Consider the following 17,023-nt stretch of genomic DNA (forward strand, 5'->3'; position numbering starts at 1 on the left):
CGGTTAATAAACCAAATCGGGGTCCCAGCGAAGAACTCAAGCCGTGACTACCCCCGAAGGATCGGGTCCCAGTGAAGATCTCAAGCCGTGTCTACCCGTCCTATCCATAGTCCGCACCACATAACACGCACGCCAACGCACGCACACTGCTCCAAATTACCACAACAACATCCATGGCACTTTAACAGTTGTGAATGCAACATAAAACGTGCCTAGAGTTTAACTACATAGATACATACATATAAGTGATGCATGGGCATGCTTAAACATATAATAATATCAAAATTACAATTAAAATTAATATTTTACTCACAGTATACCGATGACTATTGTGGCTGCTGGATGCAGAAAAATAGCTGACCTCGATCACCTAATAATTAAATTATAAATTTATTAGTACTAAGTTAAGATAAAACTCTAAAGAGGCAATAGACAGCCTAATTCATGCTGGAAATCCGGCAGAGTTTCCCCTATACCTGGGACCTATCCAACCTGCAAAAAGGCTCAAATAACACTTCTAAATTCTCAACCACATCTCATCAATATCACATGGCCCCTCCTGGGCCCTCCAAATCATACAATACTTAAAATCTTAAAAATTACGTTTTAGTCCCTATAATTGACATTTTTCAAAAATTCACTTAAACAAGCTTTAAAAATTCTAAAATTTTGTCATGCGGTCCTTAATAATATTATAAGGCTATTGCAAAATGAATTATAATTTTCTAATCACCCATGAATATTTTATTCAAGAATTTTACTCGATTCCATAAGTTTCCAACATCTAACATATTCTTAATTCAACCTAATTAAATATTCACATATTTAAACCTCCATCCTCAAGCTTCAACCAATTATATAAAATTTAATTATCTTAATTTCAAATAATCTTATATGCCCATATGCTAAAAATCTAACTAAATTCCATCTATATTTTTCAAAAATATTCTACAATCACTAAAAAATTCAACAAACACCATAGAATATCTCCAAATAATTTTACTTTCATCATATATTTTTCTTAGAATTTTTCTCCAATTTGTCCTGTTTAAGAAACACTGTATTTATACTCCACAGACAGAGAAATAATAGAAATTTTCTTACCCAAAGTTTATCTATGTCTCAAAAATTTCAAAAATTTATGAGGAAGCCTCTGGAAGTTGAATTATCTCCATAGCCCACCAGAGCCACCGCCGGAACTACCGCGCACGGTAGCCGGCCGCCAGTCGCTGGGGACATTTGCCGGATCTGATCATACGACCATGTTTCTCTCCTCTTCCTCAGTCCATATGTGGTCTCAGATCGTCGATCCAACAGTCGGATCGTCTTAGATCTGACGAAAAAGCTTGAAAAACCCGAAACTTCTCTCCTCCATATCTCACTCATCCGACCTCCATTTGCTGCAAAATTGGTATAAAAAAAAAGCTCTCGGAACAAGCTTTCCAACGCCACCTGAATCTCCTCGATCGGACGTCGGATGAAGCCGAAATCGCGCCGGAAAGCCGCTGCCCACTGTGCACGTTTTTTCTCTCTCTCCTCCCTCTCTTGCCGCGTTTCTGGTGGCTCTTGCCGTCGCCGGAGGGTCGCCAACCGGGTGGGGAGTCGCTTGGGAGGTCGCCGGCCGATCACTGGAAAAAGAAAGAAGAAGAAGAGAGGGAATGAGAGGAGAGAAGAGAGAATGGGGGGGGGGGGGTTTCCTCCTCCCAATTTTCAACTTTTTTTTTTTTTTTAATAAAAAGGCTGGCTGTGTCAGTGGAAACCCACTGTCACATGCCAAAAGCCCATCATTTTTTTTTTCTGGATGTTACAGTATGTCTACGCTTCACATGACCAAACCATCCCAATCTTCCTTCTCTCAACTTATCTTCAATTAGCACCACTCCTATCTTTTCTCTAATACACTCATTACGGACTTTATCTAGTCTAGTATGGCTACTCATCCACCTTAATATTCTCATCTCTGCAACTCTTATCTTAGACGCATACGACTCTTTCAGTGCCCAACACTCACTACCATATAACATAGTCGGTCGTATGGCTGTATGGTAAAATTTTCCTTTCAACTTATTGAGAATCTTACGATCACATAAAACTCCCGTGATACGTCTCCACTTCAACCATTCGGCTTTAATCCTATGACTAACATCTTCCTCACATCCCCCATCTACTTGAAGGACCGAGCCTAGATATTTAAAGTGATTACTTTGGGACAGTACAACTCCATTCAAACTAACTTCTTCCCTATCATCCGTTTGGCCTTCACTGAATTTGCAATGCATGTATTCTATTTTCGTTCTACTTAACTTAAAACCGTTTGACTCTAAGGTACTTCTCCAAAGCTCTAGCTTTCTATTGACTCCTTCTCGTGTCTCATCTATCAGAACAATATCATCTGCAAATATCATGCACTAAGGAATACTCTCTTGTATATGTTTCGTCAATTCATCTAAAACTAATGTAAAAAGGTAAGGGTTTATGGCTGATCCTTGATAATATTTAATTATAAGATATAAATATAATTAACAATATATATATAAAAGATAATAGTATGTTTATAATTAAGAATTATAAAGTAATTTAATGTATTTATAACTAAAATTATTTAAAAAATATAGAAAAATGAAATATAATATTAAGTTGTATTTAGTTCATAATTATATATACATATATAAATATATATAATTATATTGAAAATATATAATACATCTAAAAAAATAAAAATACACATATATAAATTTGGTTTTCAGTTTGATTTTGGTACAATTTCAGTTTTGTTATTAGTGAAAAATCAGAATCGAATCAAAGTATCAAAATAAATTTAGTTCAATACAATTCTTGTTGATTTAATACGATTCTTCTATTCAATTCAATTCCCTCAAGAACCGTGCACGGCACTACTTTTGACAAATTCTTGCAGCCTATTCTAATACTGGACTGCAGTCGACTGCTGGAATTGTAACCCTATTCGACTGGCTGTTACGGGTGGGCCATTGGGATGCATTAAACGTTTGCAATGGAGTGCCTGGTGGGCTTGTTGCAATCACTCAAGGTTGCGCAGTTGTTGAGCCATGGATGCAATTATGTGTGGGTTTCGCACTGCTTGGATCCTGATTGGGATGAATATTCTGGGCGTGACATTGCAATTTTGACGACCCATTGTAGGCAACTCAACTGCATTGTGGATGTGGTGCCTGGAGATTGATAGTCGCAGGGTTGTTTGCTAAGGAGTTTTGAGATTCAAGCTTATGAGTTAGAAGAGAGTGGAGTGGTAAGGCCTTATGGCTTCTAACGGGTGGGGGTTGGGGTCCACGGCTGAATAATGGGCTTCACAAGCTTCGGACACTAAGGATAACAATTGATGGAGTTGCGCCATGTAGGCTATGCCTACATTATTCATCCAGACGATAACCCCTTTTAATGCAGACCATACGCGCCCGCAAGCTCAAAATGAATCACAATTGCATGACATTCATACACTGATTTCATCTTATTCTTATTCTCAAGCCCGTGTGTAAACAAAGATGAGATGCAATTATATATATATATATATATATATATATATATATATTCTTATTAGGGAAATATGGAATAAAGAATTTACTTTTCTTTTTTAATAAATATTATACATTACATTTACAACTGCAAATAAAGAATTCAGACATTCATCCTTGCTGTAAAACCTTGTCCCAATTAATGCCAATGTACGGTTGGTCTATGACCAAAACCATGTTGCAATTCATGATCCCCTAATAAATGCCTTCACCATCGCCATGAAATTGAGCATTCTCAATAAGCCACTGCTACTGTCTAAACCAATGGCACGATTATTTGAGAATCAAGCCTATATCACACACTGAGACTTGACAAAGCCCAACAGATTTGATGCAAAATTTCCAAGCAAAACCTGAGTTCATTTTTTAAAACCTCTAGCTTTGAGCCCAATCATCCATAATCAAAAAAGCATTTACATTTTCAAGCTTTCTCTTAAATATATACAGCTGTGATTATCATACTCAAGATTCTGAGTTTCTGAATAGAAACCCTCACCTAACATGACAATCATAAGGAACAATTACACGATCTGGAACAATGAGAGGCAATTTATCGATGTACATAAAAAGCCTCTTGCAATTCTCTCTTGAAATTAAGGATAAATCAACAGTATCAGATTTATCTGTATAGATCCAGAGATCACCAGAATTGACCCTTTTAAGACTACCTCTGCAAAAGGGACACGATTGAGACCGCTCACGCCTGTGATAAAAACAAGATAACACATCTTCAGATCCACCTCAAGCTTATTAAGCAATAAAGAAATCACAGCCCACTAGTAGAATGCGAAAGCCAGAAACAGCCAACCCTTCATCTACTAAGAACAATTCTCAACTTTCCACATGAAATAGACCAGTTGACCAGAATCATTCCCTGGCACTGGACATTTGACCTAATCCCTTAGGTTTTAAATGATAAACAATGAATGTAAGTGCATGGTGGGCTACAGCCCCTTACATTACAGCATACAATACATAGCCTGGACTGATTCTAATTTTTTCCTATTTGTACTTGTTGTGACTATAAGTAGGCGCTTGTAATTTTTATCTTCATAATGGAAAACACAGGTGGCTTCTGTGGACACAGATACATCACTGAACCATGTAAAATTCCTAGGGCAGTGTTTTTTTCTTCTTTTCTGTGATCATTATTCTACTTTGTGTGTGTGTGTGTGTGCGTGTGGGTATCAATGTCAATAACATTTATATCCTATCATTTATTTAAGAGCAATACAATTATGTGCTTCTTTTAGTGATGCTATTAAGTGCTATATACATATAAAAGAAAACTATCATCTCCTATCACAAGGCAGCAAGATCACGTGGTTGACTACCAGTTAGGGGTCCTACTGTCTAAATGACTGAACCTCGCTAGGCGGCTAATATTGTTTAGGACCCTCTCTTACATATCCAATTACCATACACAATAAAAAGACCAACAAAATGAAAGCCATAAACTTCAATAGTAATAAGACACTCAACAAAGATGCATCTGATTTTGATTTCCTAGCACTGGTAAAATGGATGAATTCAGACTTTAGAGAAAATAGACAGAAAACTTACCAATCCTGATAGCATTTCAAACACAAAGAATGAATGCAATCGGGTAATACAACCTTGCTGTTCATCTCCATGCAAATTCCACATTCCTCTTCTCTTTCAAAATCAATTTGAGAGAGTTTGCCCCTCTCCAATTCATCCTTTCTCCTATACCTGGTATTGCAAACCTCTTTTTGTTTCTTGTCTTCCAAATCAGTGATTCCTCTTTGAAGTTGCAACAGAGAAGGAAAAATCACAGCTGTTCATAGAAAGCCAAACTTTTTAAGAAAAATTAAACATAAATTTTAACTTGAACAGATTGAAAATGTTTTCTCCAGAACATCCCCCCCCCCCCAAAACAATATTTATGCCAAGATTTTATATATATATATATATATATGTGAGCCTTATCAGAAAATAGCTTACCATAAAATTCTCTAATGCTAGCTTTCCTTTCATAAACAGACATAGTTGTCTTGCCATCAGCATATGTCTGCACCAATCACCATATTGTCACACCCAACAAGAATTTGTAACATTATTACTACCTTGTTGAAGGTGATCCAATACAAAATAATTAAACAAACAAAGAAATGACAAAACAATAAAATTGCAAGGACAGACAAGAAAGCGAAACCAAGTAATAAACTAACAAAGGGAAAACATAAACTGGAAGGAGTAACATACCACATACACAAGAATTCTAAGCAAACCGAGGGCACCAGCAAGATGACAATCAGCCCATTGAACAAGAAAAAGAAGAAATTGAGCTGCTGGACTGTGGGATAATCTCATCTGAAGACGAGCACCATCAATCTCCCTTGGATAATCTAGAGCACTGTGTTAACAAGAAGGTGAAAAAGGGAGGCAAAAAAAGTCAACATATATCCATCAACTGTTATATCATCATGGTAATATGGAATGTAAAACCTCATGCATTGAGGATCCAGCATCACAATTCTATTGCATTTATTCATCCTGCAATGCAGGAAACCTCATGTATTGGGATATGTACCTTTATCAAACTATTAAGGATCTATTATCAAAATTCCACTGCATTTACCTTTGACATGCATAACAAGAGATCTTGCTTGCAACAATGACCCATAAGATCTCATAGCAAATTTTCAATATCAACATCAGAATGTTAATTGAATGTCATACATTACCATAGTTATTAAAGGCGCGCTTCAAGCTCCAGGCTCCAGTCCTAGTGTCTCTACAGGAGAAAGGGAGGCAACATTCACCAGGCCCTCGCCTTATGTGTCTAGGCGTGTGCCTTGTGCCAAGGCACAAAGCTAGAAATGCGCACCTTTTTTATTTCTACATTCGGCGAGTACTTCCATTGACATAAAGCACTACAACCCAACTCGAAATTTGATCCAACTCGAAATTTATTAATCTAGAAGTTTTCAAAATTAATATCATTGGTGATAGCTAGTCACAAAAATCTCATCAAACTAACATACTCAAGGTTACAAACCTCTCATATTTTCATTTTCAACACTACCCCTCATTATCTTTTTCAAAAAAGAAAAAAGTTAATACTCCTTTAAGAACTTTCTTAAAGGTGAGAAAAATGATGAAGATATTGATTTTAAAGATAAATATTAAGAGTATAAAGGTGTAGAAAAAGACGAAGAAAATATAGTAACTTTATAATTTCTTAACTTTAGTTATAAAAGATTAAAAGACTATTAAAGTTTTAATAATTTAATACTTGAATGCTTATTTGTTATTATTATTTTTAGTTTTATGTTATTTGAATTTTGATGGAATATATATATATATATATATATATATATATATATTTATCTCGCTCACGCGTGCGCCTTGCCTTGAGCCTTGCCTTGCGCTTAGGCGACAGGACCCCTTAGCTCCTTAAGCCTTCAATAACTATGTACATTACACTTGAATGCATTCTGTTGCTTACAAGAAGGGCTACTTGCCTATATCTCTTTGAAAGAGTTATAATAAAGATCCTAAAACGGAACATATTTGTAAGTTCATGTCATTTACCTGAAGCTCTATTTAAGAATACATTACCCAAGAAGCGGAGGGGAAGAGGAACAAATAAAGAAACATGCTTTACATAAAAGAAAAACCGTTCAAAAAGATTTACTGTAAAAAAAATTCCCCAGAATAATAATAATAATAAGTAATAATAATTCAATTCTCATTATTTCGTTTCCAGACAGGACAAAAGATGAAACAATGGCCCACCCAAAATATCATCATTCAAAATCGATTCCTTTGCAGGATAGAATCGCAGCATCGCGAATACCATAGAAGCTAAAATTTGTTCAACAGGGATATCGAAATAGAGAGCGTTTAAGGCAACTCGATCACCGAATCCAATATAATTCATCAATAAAATTTCAAAACACCATCAGATTTCGATTAATTTGTTTTTAATTCCTTCTTTAGTCATCATAAAATAAAATCCAAATTCAACCGACAAACTTAACCAACACCAAAATAAAATAATTCAATCCCACAGAGAGGGAGAGAAGGAGAGAGCATTACAGAGTATTGGCGTGCTGGATATCAGCTTCGAGGGCCTTGAGAGAATCCTTGAAAGACAACTTTCCCATGTATTTTCCCGGAAAGAAAATCCCATCAAACAAATAGAAACCAATGAAATTTGATATTATAGAGAAAGCAAGAGAATGGCATACTAGAAGGATTAATTGGTGTCGTTAAAACCTCTCCTATATAAACAAAACCACCCAGAGGATACACCAAAGCTAAACTACCTCCACACTGTGCCAGTTTAGGAGGACAAGGACTGACCCTCCTTAAATTACAATTTTACCCTACTTGCTCCCATCACCCAATCCACAAAGTTTTTTCCTTTTAAATTTCTTTTACTTTTTTTTAGATTTATCATGATATTTCTATGTATATCTTGCGATCCATATAATACTAGTTCATTCAAAATTCATGAATCATAAATCCCCCGCAACGCCCAAGAAGATTTTTTCCACAACACTCTTCATTTATAGTATGCCTAACTTCTTTTTTTTTATTATTATATTATGCCCAAATTAGTTTTAAAATCAATATATTTTTATATGAATAAAATTTTAATCTATTTATCACGCAAAAATTTTAATTTTTTATTTTCAATTAATAATTTTTCATTCATATTAATATTAATATTAATAAAAGAATATTGTAAATATTTTACATTCATCATGAAATTACAGCCATCATTTATATTAATATAATTCCATAGATAATTTAAATATATAATTTATATTTATAATTATTGTTTATAATTTATATTGTTTATTTAAATATGTTGTTGTACATATAATTTTTAATATGATACTTAAATTGAACGATATTAACACAAAATAAAATGAGTAGTTGGTTATATTTAAATACCTTTTAAGTATTGAGGTTTGCAAGTATATCCGATATACGTGCAAATGGAGTTTGTGTTAAATTTAAATTTTGTTAAAAAATAAGAATTTTTTAAGAAATTATAAGATGGAAAGATAACCAAAAGAACACGTAATTAGAGGGCCGCTTAGAGAAAAGCAAAAGGGTATTTTTGTAAAAATGTGAACGTAGTTGTTGATAAGGGCGGAGTAAGTGGGGTCATGTAACGGCATATTATTGGTGGATAATTTAATTAAGGCGCTAGAAAGGCGGGACTGTAGAGGAAACAAAAACCGGGTGCGGGTGGCCGGTGGCGCCGCCTAATGATTTTAAAACCGGCGGTCTTTGCATAATGACCATTTTATCGAGCATGCCTATCGAGATTATCTAGCACTTATCGGATAAGGAATGTCTAATCATAGTAGGGCAGTGATGGGATATTATATTAGGAGAGTAAAATTAAACATAAGAGCTAATCATTTGTTTATTAATGAGAATATTGAATTATTATATGTATATGTGCAGTCCACATTCAGAGAATTCCTAACAAAACAAATATTTAGAATGTTACAATATGCTTTTTATATAATAGTTTTGAAAGGAGGTTAATTTTTTACAAGCAAGTTGATCTGTGCAAAAACTGCGTGGAGGGTACGTCTAATTCACTAAATACAGCTTCCCAACTGCTAAAATATGGGTTCAAATCAATCACTGCCAAAACAAACGTTGCTCCATTCCTTGCACCTAATTAATTTGCTCCCAAGGTGTCCAAAAGAGGAAAATGAGTTCACCAGTGATTCCTTTTTAAGCAAATATTATGTATATTTTAGCCTTTTGATTACTTTTTTTTGTTAAAAACCCATCCATCAATCAGTTCCTAATTGTATTGCCATTCATTTTGCTCGTGGGACGACATACACACAGAATACAGAGATCAATCCCATAAGGGTTTAGGGATGACAGTAAAACAAGATTAGGCAAATAATAGGAATAATCACAGAATACACAAAAGCTTTGGATATTTTATTAACTATAATACATTGTCTTTCCACTTACTTGTATTTATATCAGGCTGTGCATTATCGGACTGGATATGAATGAATTTTAGGTTTCAGAACTGGACCACCATTAGCCGTGAAAAAAGAGCTGCTTGCGTGAATGATATAAAATGCTAGTAGCATGAGATCTGGTCACTTTGCGAACATTAGATGAAAGAATCGGTTTTCCAATTGATTCTCTAGAGACACACATCAAGATGCGTAATTCATTAAGCCAGTTTTAGGTTAGGTTGGTAAAAAGAGAATCTAGCACTAAATTGGTACTAAAACGACCTGAATGCCATTCAAAACACAAATTTTTACTCAAAATTCCTGGTTTCATGCTTTTGAAAAGGTTTAGGGCATTCAAATGATTAAAGTTTTAGCTTTTTTCGGCTATGAATAGGATGGAACGGTACTGATAAGAATAATCGTCCAAATTCCAGAAGGAATGACCCACAGGTCACTGTATAATCTAAGAAGTGTGTGGAAGTAAAGTAAAATTAATGGTCAAAGAAAGAGAATCAACTGTTACCTACCTCTCAAATTAACCCTTGACTTCAACGCTCTTTCAGATATTCCTTGCCTGCAACTTCAATGTATGAAGAGAATACGACCCGTTTTGAGATTTCTATTACTAGAACTGATAAATCAAAAATGAAACTGTCAGCCTCTCTCGAAAAGAAGAACACTCTCAGCCCCGATAAATCACCATTTTTTTGTTCTTAGCACAATCACAGTTTTAGCGCAATCACGATCGCATTTCAGCTTAAAAAGGACTACTGCGACGTCGTTTATGGGATACCTACAGTGAACCCGAAACGTGTCGAGAAATTTCACACATAACAAATACTCGAAAGCGTTGCAGTATCTGAGCTCCAAGTGGCGCATAATTGGCCACGTCAACTCCCGCCACATATCAGTTTTTAATACCGGAAATACCCCCAAAGTCCCCGTTATCTCAAGCATACCCACGCTAACAGCGGGCCGAAAATATAGATGATAGTTTAGTAATTGAGCTACGAACCAGTGAAAGTCGGTTCCCAGTTTCGGGATTGTTTGCTTCACTCGTCACCGTATCTGTATCTTTGTCATTTGTTGCTGTTTTTAGGCGGACAATATCGGAGATGGCCCCTCAAACGAGAAGAATGGCTTTTCCGAAAGTGGTGATTGAGAGGGACACGGACTCTGAGCAAAGCTCGTCAGACGATGAGGATGATGTTGACGAAGAAGAGAATATTCCCCAATCAGAATCAGATGCAGAAGGAGGAGGAGTGACAGAGAATGGAAGTGGAGAGAAAGATGAAGAGGATATGGATTCCAAGAAGCAGAGGAAAGTTCCCATTACTATTAGTCTCAAGAAAGTTTGCAAAGTGAGCCCATTCTCCGTTTACCTTATAGGGTTTAGTTTAATTTTTTGCTTCACTCGTTTATAATTTTTTTTTTTGGGGGTTTTGTTCTGTTTGTTTTAGGTTTGCAAAAAACCTGGTCATGAAGCGGGATTTAAAGGAGCTACATACATAGATTGCCCTATGAAACCCTGTTTTCTCTGCAAAATGCCTGGTGTGTGTACCATTAGTGGCGCTCATGCAAGTCCAATTCTTTTTCGTTTATAACTTGCGAATTTTTACTTTGCTAACTTGTTTGGGACTGATACACCGATTATTGCCTCCCTCACAAAATTTGTTGTTTCGCTTTGACTTCTTTGTTTTGCTAGTGACTATGTCTCGCATTATTAGAATTTAGTTGATTTTTTATTTTTCATTTTCATATGTTGTACGTTGATCCTAGCATTCTATAACACTGCCTCGTTTGCCTATTTGATGGTATAGTGATCCTACTTTTGTAATTTGCTGTGTGTTTTTTGTGAATGGCAGGACACACTACGATGACATGCCCGCATAGAGTGGCTACTGAGTATGGGGTCATTCCAGCACCCCTAAGAAATACGCATAATCCATTGGAATATGTTTTCCAGCGCCAGCTTAGACCAAGCATACCCCCGGTAAACTTCTTCAACATCATCATCTTCTTCTTCTTCTTCTTTTCTCTCCTTGGAATGACTTGTAAGATTGTTCGTCCTGTTTATTAAGGGCCTTTGGGCTTCCCCTTATTGGATCTGATTGACAGCTTAACAACTGCATGTTTATGAGGTTTAAAAAGCCTGAGATTGTTTTTCTCTTGAAATTTTTGAGGCCAGGATCTCTGCTTAAATCTGTTGGTATCATAGCATTGCAATGGTGCTGCCCTTTATGCTTTCAACAACATTATGTGATTATTTGTTTCTCCCAAATAACTCATTTACTTTATCTTATTATGGAAGACTCCTCTTTCTAAGCATTTGGTGTATGGTATACATTCAATGTTTTAGAAGTTAATAAATTTCAAATTGGATGCTTAGTTATTTGCTATATATGATCTTCATGATATATAATTTTTATTGATCTCCCGATGCAGTAAGGGTGATCTCAATTTACTGTTTTCTTTTGTCTTGCACAATAGATAAAGCCAGCATATGTCATACCAGATCGAGTATGTTGTGCGGTAATTAGATATCACAGCAGGCGGGTGACTTGTTTGGAATTTCACCCAACAAAAAATAACATCCTTCTATCTGGGGATAAGGCGAGTCTCACTTTACAATTATATGTTTCTAGTTGGAGGAAGTTCATTTTAAGTAAAGTTTTATATTTTCTGTTGTATTTACTTGTCCCCACTTTTCTTTTTTTGGTTCTACTTAAAAGAAAGGACAAGTTGGAGTCTGGGATTTTGAGAAAGTGCATGAAAAAATGGTATATGCAAACATACACACTTGTATTGTCAATAACATGAGGTGAGTTATCTGTTACGAAGTCTTAATGTTTTTATTTGTTTTTGGTTTCTTCTTGGGTATATAACTGTCTGCTTGTTTGTTTGCACTAGTCAGAATGGCAAATTGATATCCAAATTTTTGCAGGTTCAACCCTTCAAATGATGGTATGGTGTATGCTGCTTCCTCAGATGGAACCATCAGTTGCACTGACATGGAGACTGGAATTTCATCATCTTTGTTGAACCTTAACCCTGATGGGTGGCAGGTAATTAACTTCTGCTACTCATTTGAGGTTTGTAATTAAATTATGGTAGAATCAACTTGTACAGTTTTGTGTGGTATCTACTGCTTGGTATGTATTGCATGTGGCTTCTTCTACATGTTTTTGGTGGAGATCATATTCACTCTGGTACCATAGTAGGTAAACTTGAAGAAAAAGAGACATTACTTTGGACATGCATGCCATGGTTCTTTTGTCTATCAATGACTGCATGCATTGCGCAGTGAATGTGAAGTAAAACATTATCTCAGCAATAATGAGCCAAGAACTGGATATTTATATTTTAAAAATGAGTTAGTTGTGCTTGAAAATTCACTCATTGAAATTGAAAATAAGTAAACAATTGAATTGGATGTTTATTTGTGATTGCTTTTGTTCAAGGTTTGAAATATCAAATTTAGGGCTTTGTATTTTTTGGATGATCTGTGAATACATTATGATATAAATGAAAGTATAACATAGAAATTAGATGATTTACAATGAAGCCCAATTTGCATGTAAGAAAAGAAATTTACAAAGATCCAAACCATCCCTACACCATTGTAGCGGTGATTAGTTTGGACAGAAGCTGAACAGAGAAGGAAAAGAAATAGTGTATTTATCAATATCATATTTGTTACATGATCTGATTCTGATCCTATGTTATGAAGCATGACATAGATAAATATGGCTCTTCTGCAGGGACCAAGCAGCTGGAGAATGCTTTATGGCATGGATGTCAACTCAGAGAAACATGTTGTACTTATAGCTGATAACTTTGGTTTTCTCTATATGTAAGTTTCTTCCTCTTATACACTTCTTTTGTACATAAAACTTTAGATGCATGTGAAGGTGAAGATGAAATGGGAGATGAGAGATTTAAGCAGCTGATGGGAAGAATACCCTATTAGCAATTCTTTGAATCTTATGGTTAGCAAGTAAATGATTCGTTGCAATCTAGTGGCAAGGTTGTCAATTTGTCATTTAAATTGATGGTCCACCTTTAGGAGGAATGGAGATGTAAAATTTTCTGATGTTTTCCCTATTATGAGTAGAATGAGGGCAGTGGGATTGAATAAAGGAAATATTGATGTAGAAACATGGAAATGAATTTTGAAATGAGATTTAAGATCCCATGTCTCATGAATGGCAAAAGGTGATGCTTTTGCTTGGTGGTCATTTTCTTTGTGCAACCTCTAATATAGGGGATCCTTAATTATTATTTTTGTATGTGGCATACTCAGGATAGATATGCGCTCCAACAATAAATGTGGGGAGGCAGTTTTGATCCATAAGAAAGGTAGCAAAGTCGTTGGCCTTCATTGCAATCCTGTTCATCCAGAGCTTCTTTTGAGCTGTGGAAATGATCATTTTGTGAGTTGTTAATTTCATTAGAAACCTAAACTCTCTGTTTGATTAAATAATTGATGAGCCATTTGGCTTTGTATAATGTTTTTTTTAACTCTGCTTTTCCTCTTTTTTCTTCTATTTAATTGAATTTCCCCTTGTGGAAAATTTCTATATGAAACATGTTTGGTTCTCCAACCATCTTGTAAATATATGTTTTTAGCTCTAAAATTAGGGTAATATCTTTACCTCAGGCTCGTATATGGGATATGCGTCGACTCGAAGCAGGATCTTCTCTTAGTGATCTGGTGCATAAACGTGTTGTTAATTGTGCATATTTCTCTCCACTGTCTGGCAGCAAAATTCTTACAACTGCACAAGATAACCGTCTTCGTGTGTGGGATTCTGTATTTGGAAATTTGGACTCCCCAAGCCGAGAGATTGTACATAGTCATGATTTCAACAGACATCTGACTCCTTTTCGAGCTGAATGGGATCCTAAGGTGATAAATATAGTGTGTTTATATTGAGCCTCTTAATTTTTTTTTTTTTTTTTATTGTCTTCAGAATACTGAAAATCTTATCTGGTACAGGACCCTTCAGAGTCTCTCGCAGTTATTGGTCGTTATATAAGTGAAAATTATAATGGTGCTGCTTTGCATCCCATTGATTTCATAGATGTCAGCACTGGGCAATTAGTTGCCGAAGTTATGGATCCAAATATCACAACCATCAGTCCTGTGAACAAGCTACACCCTCGGGATGATATTTTGGCATCTGGCAGTTCAAGGTTCCACTCTGTTCTCTCAAGACTTCATATGAAATGGTGTTTAAAGACTGTTTTTGTCTAGACCACTGGACTGTGACTTTTTAGCATGCATGAGTAAACTCTCTTATGAATTCTTTTGCCATGTCTAAGAAATCATATATGGTTTCTTGTTTTAGGGTACATAGATTCTAGAGAAACCAGATTACTGATGAGTTCTAGTGATAATTAATTAGATCCGATATGTTTAATATGTCAGTTGGCTCAGATTAAAAGTTTTTCAGTGGTATTTTTACCCTTTGTCAAGTTTATATTAGGACTTCTGCAGAACAACATTGTCTGGTATTGGATGTGCTAGAAAAGTTGGAAATTAAACAATGGAGAATAGGCCATCCCCATTTCCCATCCCCAACACTCCAAATGATTCCATAAAAATATTTGGTGGATGGGGAGGAATTTGAACTTCTGAGCTTCCATTCTCCAGAGACGTGGGGAGACCAAACAGGCTACATTTGATAGACTATTCCTGTACTTCTTCTATGTTATTGTGGTGTTGTCTTTTAGCAGCTGTCTTTTGTAGTCTAATTAAGATGCTCTTTCAGGTCCCTTTTCATTTGGAAGCCCAAGGAGAAGTCTGAAGTTGTGGAACAGAAGGACGAGGGTAAGATTGTTATTTGTGGAAGTGCTGAGAAGAAGTTCAAACGGAGGTTTTGGGGTGGAAGTGATGATTCTGATGATGATGGATTTAAATCCAAAGGCAAGAATTTTAAGCTAAAGAAGTCTCAGTCAAAGGCAGCTCACTGTCCTCGCAAGGTTAAACGCTAGGCTAAGAAATGTGATCATCCTTGGAATACCTCTTATCTTTCGCTGCAATGGACGAAATTTTTTGTCCTGAATTTTGATAGTTTTAATTTGCTCACTGACTCGGTACCAGTACTCATTCCCCAAGTTCTTTGTGCAGATAAGCCCTAGGTTAAGATAGAGTTCTTCTCTTACTGTAATTGATAATCAGTAGGGCTAGCTTTGAGACGGAGAACTATTTTGTTCATTTGGGTTTTGTTGTGGGCAGCCCTGCCTTAATAGGCTTAAAAGCTTGTTGAACATGTTCCTAACCTAACTTATGGCAATAGTTAATAGTTACATATTTAAATCTTTGCGTCTGCTAGCATTGTAACAATCCATGATGCCATTGGCCAGGTTGAAGCTTCAATTCAAATTGGAATAACGTTTGAGAATGCAACTGGAGTTGCGTGTTACATTCTTGAAGGCGTAACTCCTGATCTTTATTAAAGCCATCGTTTTGTTTTTACTCGTGCAAGGTAACCATTCAGGAATCCATTTGTTTTTGAGATTTCTGTATCCTCGCCCAAGGTAGACACGACGCTGATATTGCACTAGCTCTTTAATTAACCCAGTAGTGCGAAAGAGAGTAAATGAATTTCATAATTTTTTCACTTGAATTTTCAGTAGAGGGAGCAAATTAATTATTACTATTATTGGTATTATTGAAAAAAAGAAATCAAGGGTATGGCTTCCTGGGACATCCTCGTTCAAACTAATGAATGAAACAATACCTCATAATGAATAAATAAATTTAATAAAATTATGAAGTCTATATAAAACCTTTTATTAAAAAAAAAAAGAAATTTGAACATGTAATTATTTAAACAATAAGAAATGTTTATATATTTTAATTTTTAAAAATGATTTTTGGTTTGTTTTTCAGAAAATAGGAAAATAATTAAAGTACTTAAAAATTTAAATTAGTACTTGATCGTAAAGTAGCCTTTCCTTATTAAGTTAATTAAATAATTTCAAAAAATATAAGACTATATTTATATAATGTAATTATGATTATATTACGTATTTAATTATTTTATTTAACAATAAAAAAATTTAATGTAATAAAATGACACTTACATAATGTAATCAATTATATTTTTAAATAATATATAGTCATTACACTAAAAAAAATAAATGTAATCATGATTATTTGATTTTTTCATTTACTATTAACACCTTATTAGCACTATCTTGTCGTCACAATCATTGTCGCCACCACTATCATCACCACCACTCAATCACCATCGTTATTATCACCTAACCATCTTCACTACTATCACCATCACTAACTCCATCACTATCACTATTATTCTACCACCATCACTTGATCATTATACTTGGCCATTGCCAACACCACTTGACTATCGCCACCATCACGTGACAATGGTGAAAATATTAATAATTTTAAATTAAAATAATATTTAATAAAATAACATTATGTATTAAAACTTTATGTGGTGGTGAACTATTTTATAGATACTT

At 35.2% G+C, this 17,023-nt stretch overlaps 2 protein-coding genes across 4 annotated transcripts; one reads left to right on the forward strand and one right to left on the reverse strand.

Moving 5' to 3' along the window:
- Positions 1-3,890: 3,890 nt before the first annotated feature.
- LOC110666372 (E3 ubiquitin-protein ligase AIRP2) lies at positions 3,891-10,265 on the reverse strand. Of its 2 annotated transcripts, none has more exons than XM_021826847.2 (5): positions 10,054-10,265; positions 5,778-5,928; positions 5,517-5,583; positions 5,115-5,349; positions 3,891-4,254 (listed from the first exon to the last, which is right to left on the reverse strand). In XM_021826847.2, the coding sequence occupies exons 2-5, from the start codon at positions 5,883-5,885 to the stop codon at positions 4,044-4,046; spliced, it is 621 nt and encodes a 206-aa protein (XP_021682539.1). In that variant the 5' UTR covers positions 5,886-5,928; positions 10,054-10,265; the 3' UTR covers positions 3,891-4,043. The 2 variants fall into 2 exon arrangements, with proteins under 2 accessions (XP_021682539.1, XP_021682538.1); XM_021826846.2 differs by lacking the exon at positions 10,054-10,265 and adding an exon at positions 7,617-7,953.
- Positions 10,266-10,486: 221 nt separating this feature from the next.
- Positions 10,487-15,848, forward strand: LOC110666371 (protein DAMAGED DNA-BINDING 2). Of its 2 annotated transcripts, XM_058137389.1 has the most exons (11): positions 10,487-10,887; positions 10,987-11,077; positions 11,392-11,519; positions 12,017-12,139; positions 12,259-12,347; positions 12,471-12,591; positions 13,288-13,379; positions 13,830-13,959; positions 14,187-14,435; positions 14,526-14,722; positions 15,301-15,848. In XM_058137389.1, exons 1-11 carry the CDS (start codon positions 10,642-10,644, stop codon positions 15,521-15,523), a joined length of 1,689 nt encoding a protein of 562 aa, XP_057993372.1. In that variant the 5' UTR covers positions 10,487-10,641; the 3' UTR covers positions 15,524-15,848. The 2 variants fall into 2 exon arrangements, with proteins under 2 accessions (XP_057993372.1, XP_057993373.1); XM_058137390.1 differs by lacking the exon at positions 13,830-13,959 and having other exon boundaries at positions 14,291-14,435.
- The last annotated feature ends 1,175 nt before the right edge of the window (positions 15,849-17,023 follow it).

The sequence above is a fragment of the Hevea brasiliensis genome, chromosome 16 (assembly GCF_030052815.1).
Source record: "Hevea brasiliensis isolate MT/VB/25A 57/8 chromosome 16, ASM3005281v1, whole genome shotgun sequence".
Classification (NCBI taxonomy): Eukaryota; Viridiplantae; Streptophyta; class Magnoliopsida; order Malpighiales; family Euphorbiaceae; genus Hevea; species Hevea brasiliensis.